Genomic DNA, 13,912 nt, shown 5'->3' with positions numbered 1-13,912 from the left:
GTAATACCTAATATACCAAGTGTAATATAAGAATAGCTAGGCATGATAGCACAGTGCCGAGCATTTGTTTTGGCACTGGAGCTTTTTCCTTGTGGATAGGGTTGGGGAAGAGGTCACACAGTTGTCAGTGGTTCCTCTTCCACAGCCATCAGGATTCTGCAGCATCACCTAGCTATGGCAGGACTATTCAGGCACAGCTCAGGTGGCAGTGCTAACTGCCCCACACCACTGAACCCAGCCTCCTGCAGGCTCCTAATGAAAGCACTCAGGAACCTAGCTGGCTGAGAATCTCAGCACCCCCTTCCCTCATTCTCCACACCCAATATTCTAACCTTCTCTGGGTCCCAGCCACTAACCTCCAGCACATTTTTTTCCTATCTATCTCAATGCACAGGCCCACAATATCCTCCCTCTGATCTATTGTTGCTTGACGCACTGTTCTGTTACAGAAGTAGCACTGGCAACAAGGTGCTTCTACACTGCTATATTCTGGGGCCATTTTTAACCATTTCACAGGGAAATGAGAAGTTCTCTTCCCATTAACAATGTTAGGATATTAGAATGCAATGTGAAGGGTCAGTATTTGTAGTGCATGAATAGCCTGGCTAACGATTTTCATGTCAGGGTAACAGGACAGCAGCAGATGCTGGAATACTTGCCTCCATTTTTCCCCACAGTTCGGAAACACCTCCAGAAGGTCCGAAGAAAAGAGGCCCTGTTGTGAGGGGTGGCTTGGACAAAGCTGAACTCACGGAACAAGATGTGTGTTCCTTGCCGCACGCTGTTAAAACTGTGGACAGAAAGTCAAAACAAGAATGTTAGAAAGCTGAACCAAGATGAATATTCTGGGAACAACTAGAACAGCAGCAAGAAAACCACTGGCCATTACATTTTGTGAAACCAAATCTCCAAAGTTTATACCCATCTGTTCTCTAGAGAGAAGACTATTTGCAAAAACCACACATTGAAATTTAATTATAGGAATTAGAGGTTTGTGAAAGTGAAATTGATTCTAAAGAATCCCAGCAAGGATTCTTTAGAGTGTCCAAGACCCACTTATTTGAAAACAATCCATTGGAAAATGGCTTGCCAAGAGTAACTGTTGTTTATTTGACCAGAAGATGCCCTTTCTTTTAGTACCTTTGAACTTCACTGCTGTTTATATTACAGTTTTCTTTAAAGCCACAAAAAAATCCTCTTTAAGAGAAGCCTCAAGGTATCATTTCTAGGTTACTGAAAATTGACTACTGGATAAAATTTACTGTATAAAACTTACTGCAGTTGTGATGAAAAGCTGATTGATACACCACTAAACAACCATTTGCACTAATGCATTTTGAAAAAAGTAGTTGGTCATTATGATGAATCTTCAATTCGACACTCATGTTTTTGTATCTTAGTATAAATTTCTAAAATATGAGTTGTAAGCATTTTAGGCTAACTTATAGCAAACATTTGTCTTACAAAGGTTTCTCTGAAGTGCAAGAGGTTCTCCTTTGGGCATGGTAAATCTCAACATACAAGAACAAAAGAAATGCAAATACAAACATTATATACCAAAAGGTATAATGACAGGGTTGCCTCAAAGATAGATTTTGTGCATTTCACTTGGCATCATGCAAGTGGAACAAAGCTTCGAAACACTCCAGAGAGATCATTAAAACATTCACTTGGGACAGCAGCTTAACTCTCCCTCATAGATGAGAATTAATGAAAAGATTCAAGTTTACTTTCATCACAGCAGATCCTCTCCATAGGTAGCATCTCCGAAACAGACAAAATCTGGTGGTCAGTGTGAACCCTCTCAGTCTGCAATTTTAAATCACCTCTTTTAATATAAAGACTTTAAATCACTTTATCCTTCATAATACAGAAAAGGGTCTCACATTTGAAAGAGAATTATTCCACACAGACTTGACCAAAATTTGAGTCATGTAACAACTGGGTGTGGGTGTGTGTGTGGAGAGAAGCCATTCAGTTTTTACAAAAGGAATCGCCATTTCTCATTTTTAATATCCTCAAACATATGTGAGCAAACAGAATCTGTTGTCATGTGTTGAAAGGTAGTACAGAACATAGTTTCTAGCCCCCCTACCCAAAAGGAAATGTAAATAAAATAAGTACAATCGCCTTATGATTAAGAAATACTCATGACATTTGAATCCTGGAGTCAGGAATATTCTTCCTGTAAATATCATGGACACATACAGTATTTCATATTTATGAAACCTTATTCATGCAAAGTAAAGCACAACCATCGTCCCAAGAGATTAAAGTAAATAAATAAATCATGTGCTGGATCAAAATACGCCAAAATTACATGACTATCATTGCAAGCAAAGAGTATTCATTACAAAGTGCTGTCACTCACTGCCTTAGAGTGAACAAGTTCAGAGTAAGGTAAAGTAACTTGCAAAAAGTCCCACAAGATGCCTGTGACAAAGCTGGAAATGGAATTTCAGATCTTCTCATCCCAAACCACAGCCTGTATGACTTCTTTCATTTCTGATCTGCATTGTTTCACTGATGAAAGACTGATGGAGAAAAGAATGATACAGATGAAAAAGAAGAAAGTTGGTGTAACAGAAGAAGGCAGCTTTCAGAAAGATAACACACATAAGGGAGGCATTTTGGAAGAGAAAGAAAATGAAGGCACAATGATACAATCAAATGCACCAAATTATGCTGCTCAGAACATCTACAGAACATGCAAATTTTGGAAGCAGATCCTGGCACAATTGTAATGGAAAGGTCCAGACATGAAGCCAACATACTATTCATTCACAGGAGACAGCCCTACTATATTACTCCGTATTTCTAATAAGCAAAAACTCTAGTCACTCACTTTTTCAGCATGGGGTGGCTTTAAACCTACCAAGCAGAAGGGTATGATATCATTTGTTGCTTACTTAGTTAAAAGAGTGGGTGGATATGCTGGAACTTCAGCACACCTGGTCGTGCTGACAGCCAAGTGCCTCCAGCTAGTTGAGTAAAGGAGGATTTTGTTTAACTATACAATGGAAGGATTTTCCCCCAAAAGCTCAAGATTGCAAGCCTGGGAGTCAGAATTTTATCCCAGTTAAGATGTTACATTTCAGACACCCTACTACTTACATTCCTTTTTATAAGTAGTAAAAGTTCAGCTCAGAGGAACCAGCCCATGGTGGAGCTATCCAGCAAGCAGCCCAATGACAAATCTATTCTCAGATAGGGTAAAGATCACTACAAGGGACAGGAACACTATATATTTTGAATAAACTATATATGTTGAAATTCCTAGATCATGGGTAGATGGCCAGTACCAAAATAACTTGGCCACCTTTTTTTTAACAGCCACTCAGAGATGAAGGTACCATTAATGTGGCAATCTTACAGGTAAACATTTCTAGAAGAAAGAAAAATTATGACAACCCTATGTTGTTACATGTATTCCAACAGTAGGTAGGGCGTATGACCAACACCTTATCTTGATTTTTATACATGCAAACAGATGTTTTTCCCAATATCTTTTGAATACAGAAATTAAATAAGCTGCAGTCAGAGGAATGGCTTAAGCAAGGTATCAACAATAAAGGAACAAACTTAACCATTAAGCTCAATCATTCTCAGCAAGTTGAACAGCTGCTGAGATTCTTCCCTTAGGATTGCTCAGTCTTCCCTCTATCTGTCCTCCTCTCAGTGAACAGCTCATACTGTTAGCAAAGTTAAGTGGCCAGAGCTTTTCAGCACATTTGAAGAATAAAGACTTAGGAAAAAACCAGGGTACCTCAACAAGTTTTTACTTTGTCCTCAATCACTTAGAAATGGGTTTGGGATCCAGAAGCAGGGAAAACAATTTTTCACTTCTCTGGTTAATTGCTCTTTTTCCTCTTTCAGGCATTTAAAGTGTAGCCATCTGCAAGAGATTCCTTCTAGAAGAAAGCTTTCAACAACTGTGTTAGTCTCCAAGCCTCCTATTGCAAACCTAATGCTTGCTTCAGTCCTCTACCAGTAAATAGAGTAGGAAAATTAGAAGAGTAACAACAGTTATTAATGATGTGATTTTATTTGTCTTGCTGAAACCAAGGCTACAAATTGAATTGAATGTTCATTAGTTAACACCAGTTTACTGTGAGCACTCATATTTCACACAAGAATTGTTAGGCAACTGGATACTCTGTTAACAAAACAGCTTTTTCCATTCACTGGTGAGAAAATTCTGAAGAAAGATGAGAGAAGAATAAAGCAAGGTTCTCAGCTGATGGGGATATCTAAAGAAATTCTTACAGTAGGGGCTTCTGGATGCTTTCTCACTCCTTTCCTTTCTGTGCCCCAGAGCAGCCAAGCCCCAGAACAGTCTCCTCCACCACCACTGCGGAGAGGGCTGCATCTGGCAGCACACCCAGGCTAATCTTGTGGGATGGGACATACACGTGAGGGGAAGAAAAAAGATTTGGGAGGAGACTGTGATAAAACAGCCCCAGCTCTCAAAAATGGCTGTGCTGGGAATCCTAGCACTCAGGTGCTGCTTCTCTAAACAGAGCAGCTTTCATAAGGCTTTGTCTTTTGTGCATTTACTTTTCGGCAACCTGCCAGAGTCCAGAAACTTTCAAGCACTCTTTTCAAACCTTTGGACTTCTAAATAGATTGTAAAAGTCCCAGGATGCTATGGTAACATCTCAATTGAAACCCATTACAGCAGTTAGCCTCTGCCTGCTGAACTCAGGCAAAGCCAAATACGCACAATGCAGAGTCCCAAGTTCTCAAGAAGGATGGAAGAGCTTGCCAGGACCCTGCTGTCCCCCTAGCAGGTGCCACCTTTGGTTACCATGCAAAGAGCTGAACAAGTTCACAGGACCCCTCCTCTACCAAATGGAAAACAAGGAACAATGACTATATTTCCTTAATTGACAGCATTACTGCTCACACCTTCTATCAAGAGTATGATGAAGAAAAAATTTTGAAGGCTTCTTGAGCATAAACCACTTACACGCACACCCCCACACACACCCTTCTCTTGCCAGCTACACAAGTGTCTAAGTCATTAAAACAGAGTTGAGTGTCTCAAGCAAAAATAAGGTAGTCTCAAATGCAAAGTTGCTGTCAGAGGCTATGTTTAGACTGACTGAAAGGTCTGTAGAGAAAAACAGTGCGGAGGATTTGATGTCAACATCATGGGCATCCCAGGATTTGTTTTTCTTGACACATGCCCTGGACTACTTCAATCTAGTCCCATTAACTGAATGCTCATTTGCAGAAGGAACACATCTTCCAGTTGAGCCCCATCTGAAAGGAACCCAGAGCTCCAAGACTGTTTCACTGTGTGAACTAAAGCACAGTAAGTAGGGATAACCAGGAGTATTAGGATTAGAGACTATGCTACAATGGGTAACAAATAACTAGCTCTAGCAATAGAAAATACTGAAATACAAAAGGCTTTACAAAACAGGCAATTTCTATTGTTAAATAACTCATCCACAACAATAAAGCATCCCCAAATAACCAACTGCACTTAGCCCAAGGCTATGCTGTGAGATAGTAAAGTGAGGTTTACCTTGCGTAAAGGAACCCTGAGAGGGAACACTTAAAACTGGAGGCATAACTGGGTAAAAAAAAAAAAAATCACTATTGTAGTGATTAGATTATTGCTGTATGAATGTAATTTAAGATCATTTTATTCTTCACCTCTTGGGTTAAGAGTACTACAATATTTGCAATATTCAGATGAATCACTGGACTGCTTTTTTAGCTATCCCCCTTGGAAAGTAGTGTAGGACTATGAGCATTCCTCAATTCAAAGCCATTGTTTCAAGTGCTTTTTTAAATTCCACACATCTTAGAACTTGGGACACTGAGGTCAACCTCAAGGAAACCATCATCTCCCTCTAACGAAATTAGCAGTGCTTTTTAGACATTTCCTTGGAAATGTGTTAAGACAAAACAGATGCTGTAAGTTATTCCTGATGACTGGCTTTAAGGGAAAATAATCAGGTTTTTTAACAACTAGGCAGATAGGAAATCATTAACATTAAAAACTTTTGGCAAGATTGGGTGATATAAGACTGCAAACACAGAGACTGGATCTTTTGAGATCCTTCCTGTCTCATGCACTCAAGATTACTTCAGCTGAAGGGTGTGGAAAGAGGGAAAGGAGCGACAAATTTTAATTACGTGTTTTCAGACTTCTTAATATAGGCTAGGAATCTCTGTATTCATGGCAGACTTAATGCAGGTGGTACAAAGATTATCCCATGTACTGGGATGAAGGAAATGAACCACAGCACCTGTGACACAGCTCAGAGTAGGCAGTGAAAAAGCTTTCTTATGTTGCTTTGTAGCAAATCAAACCCTCTGAGACCAGTTTACAGATTCTGGAGAAGGAAAGGATTAAAGGAGTTGCTGCGCTTGCTTGTTATTACCCAGAAAGCCTTTATCTTTTTTAGAGTCCCTCTCCCTTAATTTTTCATATGCTAGGTCAGTAATTTAACACCTCAAGCCTTGCAAATCCCAAGCTAAAATGACCGTACTGTGTTGAATTAGTAGCCCAGGATTTAAAAAAAAAAAAAAATTAAAAGGCAAATGGGGAGGGGTGGGGACGTGGGAATCTTTAAAAACAGAGGCCTTTTGATCAGAGCAGCATCCTGCAGTTTGCTGTAACTCAAGCTGACCATTCTTACATGGCAGGAATTAAGGACTCCCCCTGCCAGGCAGGGCCCTATTAAAACACAATAGCTGTTTGAAAAGGGTAAGCAAGCTGATATGGATATAATAGGCCACATATTGGGGCCCCTTTCTACTGTGAAATAAAGCTTCTTCTTAGAATTATGAGCTGGGAAGCCTAGTATTCAGGAAGACGGGAAAGGGCATATAATGAAAGACCATAAACAGCCCTGCAGAAGCCCTCCAAGGTGCTTAAGGGAAAAGTAAAGAAGCCTTCACAGATAAGCATCAATCACCCATGACCAGCTCTTTCAGTCTGATCAGGTGCAATTTCAGACTACATGGTGTTACAGGGAGTCTGGAGAAGTCTTGCTGGTATAAACAGAGATTTATTTTTTACAGTAGGAAACTGTGTAAGTTGCATACCACTGGAATAGCTGCATGAACACCATTATAACTAGCTTTTATGGAGAAGACTCCAAGTTGCTACCCAGCTTCCCTCAAAAAAACCTGTTTTTTTCTGCCCAAACCTAAACTAAATACATAAATAATAAACCGATCCAAAATTATAACTACACAAGGAAAACTGATAACTCTCCAGCTAATCTATTAAGTACTTGTTCAAAGTAGTTCAACTTGATGTTTTGGGGCAAGAAGAAAATTCCTTCTGAACTGCTCTATAACTCTCTATATTCTGAGGGTATGGGAGCTGCAAGTCCTCTGTTAGCTTCATTATCATAAACCATGATCTCTATTCTTTGGCTTCCTTTATTAACCAATGAGTATTTCTGTCCTCCCTGTCATGTTGTGGAATTCATTCACTAGATTTAAGATGCCACAGAAACCATACCGTGAACCTGTGGCAAGGGTGACAGGATGGCACAAAGATGAAAAACACTATTAAAAACACAAGCCACACAAGGTAGTACTCTGATTTCCTCTTATCTAACACTTCAGAAAGTAGCTATGGAATTGACATCGGCTGGAGATGGATTTTGATACCAAAGCATAAATGTCCACCAAAGGAGGAGTATGGATTTGAAAATTATTGAGGAACTGCACCCATCTTGAACTCTTGAGATCAAAGTAAAATGCCATGTAAAAGCAAATTGACTTTGCAGAAAGTTGAGGCCAAAGCATATATAAAAGTAAGGGCCTGCTTGCTCCATTCTGCATGAATTCTCCTATTGTAAGACAGTTCCATGTTTAATAAACTAGACTTCTAGTTATTTTAAAAGGTAGCAGCCCAATCATGTTATGGCTGTGATGACACACAAAATACTGAAATATAACTGAATACCTTTTCCAAAGAGATTTGATACTGGTGCCATGCAAACAGATTCCGTATTTGCTCATTTCAGCCTTCCTTTGACTGGAGAATTTCAGAGGAAGAAATTTACAACTGGTACTCTGTCATCCAATTCAGTTGCCTTGGCAAGAACTATAGCACATCAAAGACTAAGCAGCTTCCAATATTTTCATCATGGCAACAAATGAACCTTGCCAAAATTCCCTAATATAGATGAAGTTACATCATTTGACATTAATGCTAACTCTGCATTTGGAGATTGCTTAGCTAAACCACTTTGTGCTCACTACAAGTTCTTGGCTACAGTGTTGAGCAGCTACAGTTTGTTTAATTCACTTGAAGATACACAATAATATTAAATTTGCAGGACATGGTTATTGCAACTCACTAAAGCTAATGTATTCTGGGATCTGTATGGTTTCAACATAGCACTGCACAGAAAATCTCAGGTTCTCTGAAGACATGCAGATTTCAAGAAACTAGACTTTTTGCTTTTCTTGCTATTGTTTTGTGCTGTTTTTACAGAAAAGGAAGATAAACCACATTGCAAAAATGCATTTTTCAGGCTTACAAGACTTTTGGTGTTTAATATTAATGGAGATGCAGCCATAGTTAAGGGATTTTATCCTGTAAAGGATAAGGAATCCTATTATGGGATCTTATCAGATCCCATTGCTGCAAACATTTGCTGATTTTTACAGTTTGGCATACCTAATTTAGGAAAAAATTTCCATCTGTTGGTCTTGTCCACAAGGGAACACATATATTAGGGAACACATCCTCTTAGCACAGCAATGAGAAATGTACCTCAAGGTTTTCTGTGATGCCTCAACATTTTGCAGCCTAAGAACAAACACAAAAGTCCTTCCAACAACACAAAACTGGAAAAAACCCCCAAACCAACAACAGAAAACCAAACCCCAACTTCAATTCTCATCAATCTTTCTTTAAAGGTATTTCTGGGAAGAAAAAAGTGTTCCTTAAACTTACACTACTTGATTCCAATTTAATAGGAAGCCTTATAGGTTTAGACAGATGTAAGCCAAGAACTCTAAAACTGATCTCCTATATACATGAAGTAGCCTAGACCCATGCCAAAGTGCTTCATTAAAACAAGAACTAAACCATGTGAGTTAGTACCACAGAGAGAGGTACTGCTATTCATGAAGTTCCCATGTATCCAACAGCGGTACTCTTACAGCTGAAAACATCAAAAGCTTTATTGGAGGAAATAGAATGTTAAAAAGAAAATATTACTAACAGAAAATCATAAAACTATGCCTTTCATTCTTAAGAATAATTTTTAAACCCCCACATACAATATGGGAAAAAACACCATGTACCAAACTTTCTATGCTGCTATGTTTTTCCAAAGCTGCTATTCTTGAGTGCATTTCTACTGAATTCCAGTTCCCAATTTCATATTACTAAAACAGTTTCCTTCAAAAAACTTTGAGAAACTGCAGGAAATCCAATCTTTTAAGCATGTGACCAAGCATGAGGTGAGATTACTGCTTTATATACACATTGCAGATTGTATGCAAAAGACTGTAAGTAGTCCCACTACATCTGTGGTGGATATATCACTATTTATGTTTCTCATCTTTTCCTATATATTCCAACAGTGACTCAGCAAGCACAAGTGAGCAATTTTCCAGAATGATGGGGAAAGCTGCTGGTCAAACAGTTATATCAGCATTGAATATCTACCTTGCATCACAGCAAACTCTACTACAGACCTTTTCTCAGTGGAAGATGGACAATACAAGATTTCCAGAGCTCCCCAATTCTGACCTGGGGGCCCTTTCACTTTTGCAAGGATAGAAACAAAACCACAACAGAGATGCATGATAAGAAATGCAAGAACAGGGCAGGAACCAGCCAATATCACAGATATAAAATTTTAAAAAAATAGCAGACTGATGGAGAAAGTAAAACTAAACAGAAGACTCTGTGACATCCCAGGAATGCACATTGATGTGTGATGTACATTGCCAGCTCCTGTCCAGCCTTTCATCCACCAGTATCCCCAAGACCTTCTTGTTAGGGCTGCTCTCAATCTGTCCATCCCTCAGCCTGTATAAGTTCATACATTTCAAGTCATGAAAGCCTGATCTTAGCTCCCAGCTGGGATCATAGCCTTCTCCAAATTTGTACTAGTAATATCAGTAACTATGATGAAAAGCAATAAAAAAATTGGTAGCATAAACAAGAGTTTTACTAGTTAAAAACTAAAGCTAGAGAGAAGATAGTACATTCAACTCTAGCACAGAGAAAAGGCACAAAGTTAACTCAGATATATATTGTCTTGATGCTTGTACCATTTGACACATTCCTGGACTCTGGCTTTTGGGAAATTTCTTTCCAGTTTTATTAGTTATCCACACCACCTGTATGCAGTTGGCTTCAATCTAAAGGAAGCTCAATTTCATGGCACATGTGTTGCATTTCAACCTTCAAGGCTGTAAGAAAAAATAAAATATACCCAATTACATAAGGTCTCCATAAAGTAGTCAGCCAACTCTTGCTGCAGCTATTCTGAAAAAGACCACAAGTAAGTATGTAATTTCCATGATGTGAAGGAATAGGAAAGACGTGGGCAAAGACTGCACTGCTACTCCTGTGTGTCTATACTAGGAGCATCATAATCTGATCACACTGCATATGGAAACTGTGATTACCTCTTTTCAAAGAGCAAGAGCACAGTGCAGGTCAAGTCAGTACATAAGTGCAGACATCATGGATAAGAACCCTGTGCTGACAAGATGCTGATATCCAGTATTAACATTCATATGTTTTGGCAAATCCTGCAGATTCTTTTGTCACCAAACAGTATAAGAAGTTTCTTATGTGGAGTATATTACCACATAGAGCATCACTGGTAAATACTTTCTTTTAAGTTCAATTCTGCTACTGCTTTGCTACAATTGTTCCAAGATAATCCTGTTTACCAAAAAGATTTTTTATCTTTTCATCCCCCTTGTACTTCTTTGCAAGGGACACATCTGAATATCCACTCATCTGTAAGATTCTCAAGTATAAGGTAAGACAATACTACATTTTCTAATATATTGGCAACATGTACAAACTACAGTGGGAATTGTGTTATTGAGATTAATATATGCATTTTTTCCATCTGTTTACTCAACAGCAGTTATCCCAATCAGCATATTTGTCAGGTTAGGACTTGTTGCAATGTTTGTTACAGAGAAACAACTCTGGGAAAATCAAGAGTTCATAGATCCTGGCTGTCATATCAAAATCCCAGTGCTGTTTCTCCCATAAAGGAATTCTATAATAAAAACACAGGGTGACAGATACACAGGATCCAGACAAAATTCACATAATTTAAATGTCATATAGAGTTATCCACAACCCCCAGATCTTCCATAGCTCTCATACAAAACATATACCCCATGCACAGTGGGCAGGAGGTATTGAAATCCCATTTCTAAGGTGGGCTGGAGAAATTCAATTCCAAGAAAGAGAGTTTGCCCTTCTGACAACGCTTCTCTGCAGAGGTGAGACTGGAAGGCAACAAAGGGACTAACAGAAAGGCGTTGTGTCCATTAGCAACACTCTTAGTGAACAAATATGCAATTACTGTAGGTTCCCCAGAAAGATTTATCAACAAATTCAGTCCTGCAAATCCATTGTAGTCTGTGGAGAGACAATTTCAAAATGTTTCTTTCACAGCAACTTATACACATTAACTGCAAAACCTCCTCAGAGCTTCTGGCACAAGTGCTGTGTCTGAGTTCATATATTCACTCTCTTTTCCCTGATAACTGAAGAGCAAAGGAGAGGCAGACAGCAGTCGTACGCAGTGCCCTAGGGGTCAAGGAATCCCAAGTAAAAGCCTGTCAGGAACCATCAAGCACATTATCCCAGCTGAGATTTTCAGCCCAAAGGGGTGCAGCACAGCTAGGTCATTGACAGCAGCAGCTTGATACTGATCACATGGCTCCGTGCAGTCTTGCATTGAATGGCATCATTTTATCTTTTTCTCTCCATAGCGGAAGACATGCAGGAATCAGGACAGTATTTGAAGAATACACGAAATGTTGAGGGTTTTTTTGCAATTGCTCAGAAGATTATATCAGAGAGAATATCAATATTTTAGGTAATATCCTAAAAGTATTAATATCTCACAAATACTACTGATTTGCCCAAAACACAAAGAACTAACTCTAAAAAACCCCAACAACCAGTGCCCCTCCCCCAAACAGTTGTACTGAGAAATTCAAATGAATGGCTTCATCTCTCAGAAAGGGAATCTGGCGCAACTTGTCAAAGCCCTAAGGACCTTCTCACTACTGTTTTTGCTGTTTGTACTGTAATTGTACAGAGTCGACATTCTACAATGCTAGGTGCTGTAAAGTACATGCAGTACAATATCACTTCTGTCTTGAAGAGCTTACACTATCCTTGCAAACAAGACAAAACAAGTTACTCTGAAAAGGGGAAAGATGCAGAGCAGATGACAGCAAGATGATGATGGTGATAAGGCCTACATACACAGATGCAAAGAAAAAAGAAAATTGATGGCTCTAAGCTAGCTCTAAGAATCTCTCCTTTTCATAATCAGATAATTCAGCTTATTTCCAGTTGCCAATTAAGGTTGCCTTCAGTGAGTGGCTTAGTTCTCATGGGCATCCCATCTGTCTTGTTCCTGGCCCTTCCCCCCTGCCCTCCTCCCCCAAGGGTATTGAGACATTTTTAAAGAGAAGGACATTGTTTACTCTACAGATTTATTTCTGTTATGTTGTACAGCAATAAAGGACTGAACAAGCCAAAAGTTTGTCTGATACCAAAGCCTCTGTCTATTGCCAGAGAAAGCCAAAGGAGCAGTATCACATTTGTCCCTAAGGAAAGAGTTGAACAAATCATTCCAGCCAATCCAGACAGCAAGAGAAAATGAGGTACTTTCATTGCTAGAAGTTGATACTTCTCACCATGATAACATCTTCCTTCCCAAGGATCCCAAACTATATAGCACTGTCGGTCTTGTTACTAGGAACAAAGCAAATGTAGCAAATGTTCCTTCCTGTAAAACAAGGCTCTACACAGTGCTGAGCTGGTATTTTGAATTGCCAGGCACACAACAGATCTAAAAGCTGTATATGACCCTCAGCCTTGTCACACACACCACAGATACTGTAAACTGTCACATAAGATCCAGCAGGGGCGTTCAAATTAGAGCCAGCAGAAATGCTCTTTAGAGGAAAAGGGGATCTCAGCCATCAGTTTGCAGAGTCCAGTGGAAGCAGTGCTACATCTACAAGCTAAAAGCAAGAGTTTTTTCTCAGTCACGCTCCAGCTAGCAGGTGGTCAGGACATATTTCACCAGAAACAAGAGAAAAGGAGAAGCATTTTTGTGACAAGAATATATAGACTCAAAAAAAAAAAAAAAAAAAAGGTCCATTCTCTTGTCTCCAGTTCACTTGTGTTTGATTTATCAAACAAACAAAGTTATGGAAAACCAGTTTCCTAACCAAGATAAGTTACAACTGGTTATTATTTCTGAGCTTTCCAAAGAGTCTTGAACAGAGCATCACACCTACCTGCATGCTGGAAGAGAAAGTTTCAAGCAAAGGGTTAGCCTACAAAAAAAGTAAAATGTACTAGTAGGAAGTCTCTTCATCTATTTTTTTTTCTTGCTGGTTCTTTAAGCTGAAATGAAAAAAAGACACAGACTCTTTTAAGAGCCCAGAAAATATAAAGTGGGATGCTATGCACATTCCCTCTGCATGATCAAATGCATTAGAATGAGGGCCCTGGTCTTCTTCAGTATAGAAAAGATCAAGAAAACAGGATAATAAATAATGTATAGGGGGAGCATGTTCCTTTAAGATATGTTGGCACAGACATCAGGCTGGAAGAAGCAAAGCAGCATTAGTGTGTAATTACACAGAGGGTTTTCAAGAGTCTGCATTTCACGAAGATTCAAGAGCAGAGCTGAGA

At 39.2% G+C, this 13,912-nt stretch overlaps 1 protein-coding gene across 1 annotated transcript in view; it reads right to left on the bottom strand.

Annotated features, from left to right (window-relative positions):
- Positions 1 to 13,912, bottom strand: part of CSTPP1 (centriolar satellite-associated tubulin polyglutamylase complex regulator 1) — an 80,549-nt gene that overhangs the window by 54,064 nt on the left and 12,573 nt on the right. Inside the window, exon 3 of the mRNA XM_071427488.1 lies at positions 660 to 790. Within this exon, the coding sequence (XP_071283589.1) occupies positions 660 to 790 (131 nt within the window). The remainder of the gene's footprint in view (positions 1 to 659; positions 791 to 13,912) is intronic.

The sequence above is a fragment of the Agelaius tricolor genome, unplaced genomic scaffold (genome assembly GCF_023055355.1).
Source record: "Agelaius tricolor isolate 1412-34295 unplaced genomic scaffold, bAgeTri1.0.p SCAF_5, whole genome shotgun sequence".
Taxonomy (NCBI): Eukaryota; Metazoa; Chordata; class Aves; order Passeriformes; family Icteridae; genus Agelaius; species Agelaius tricolor.
The sequence above is the reverse complement of the archived record's forward strand: the minus strand, read 5'-3'. Positions and strand labels throughout refer to the sequence as shown.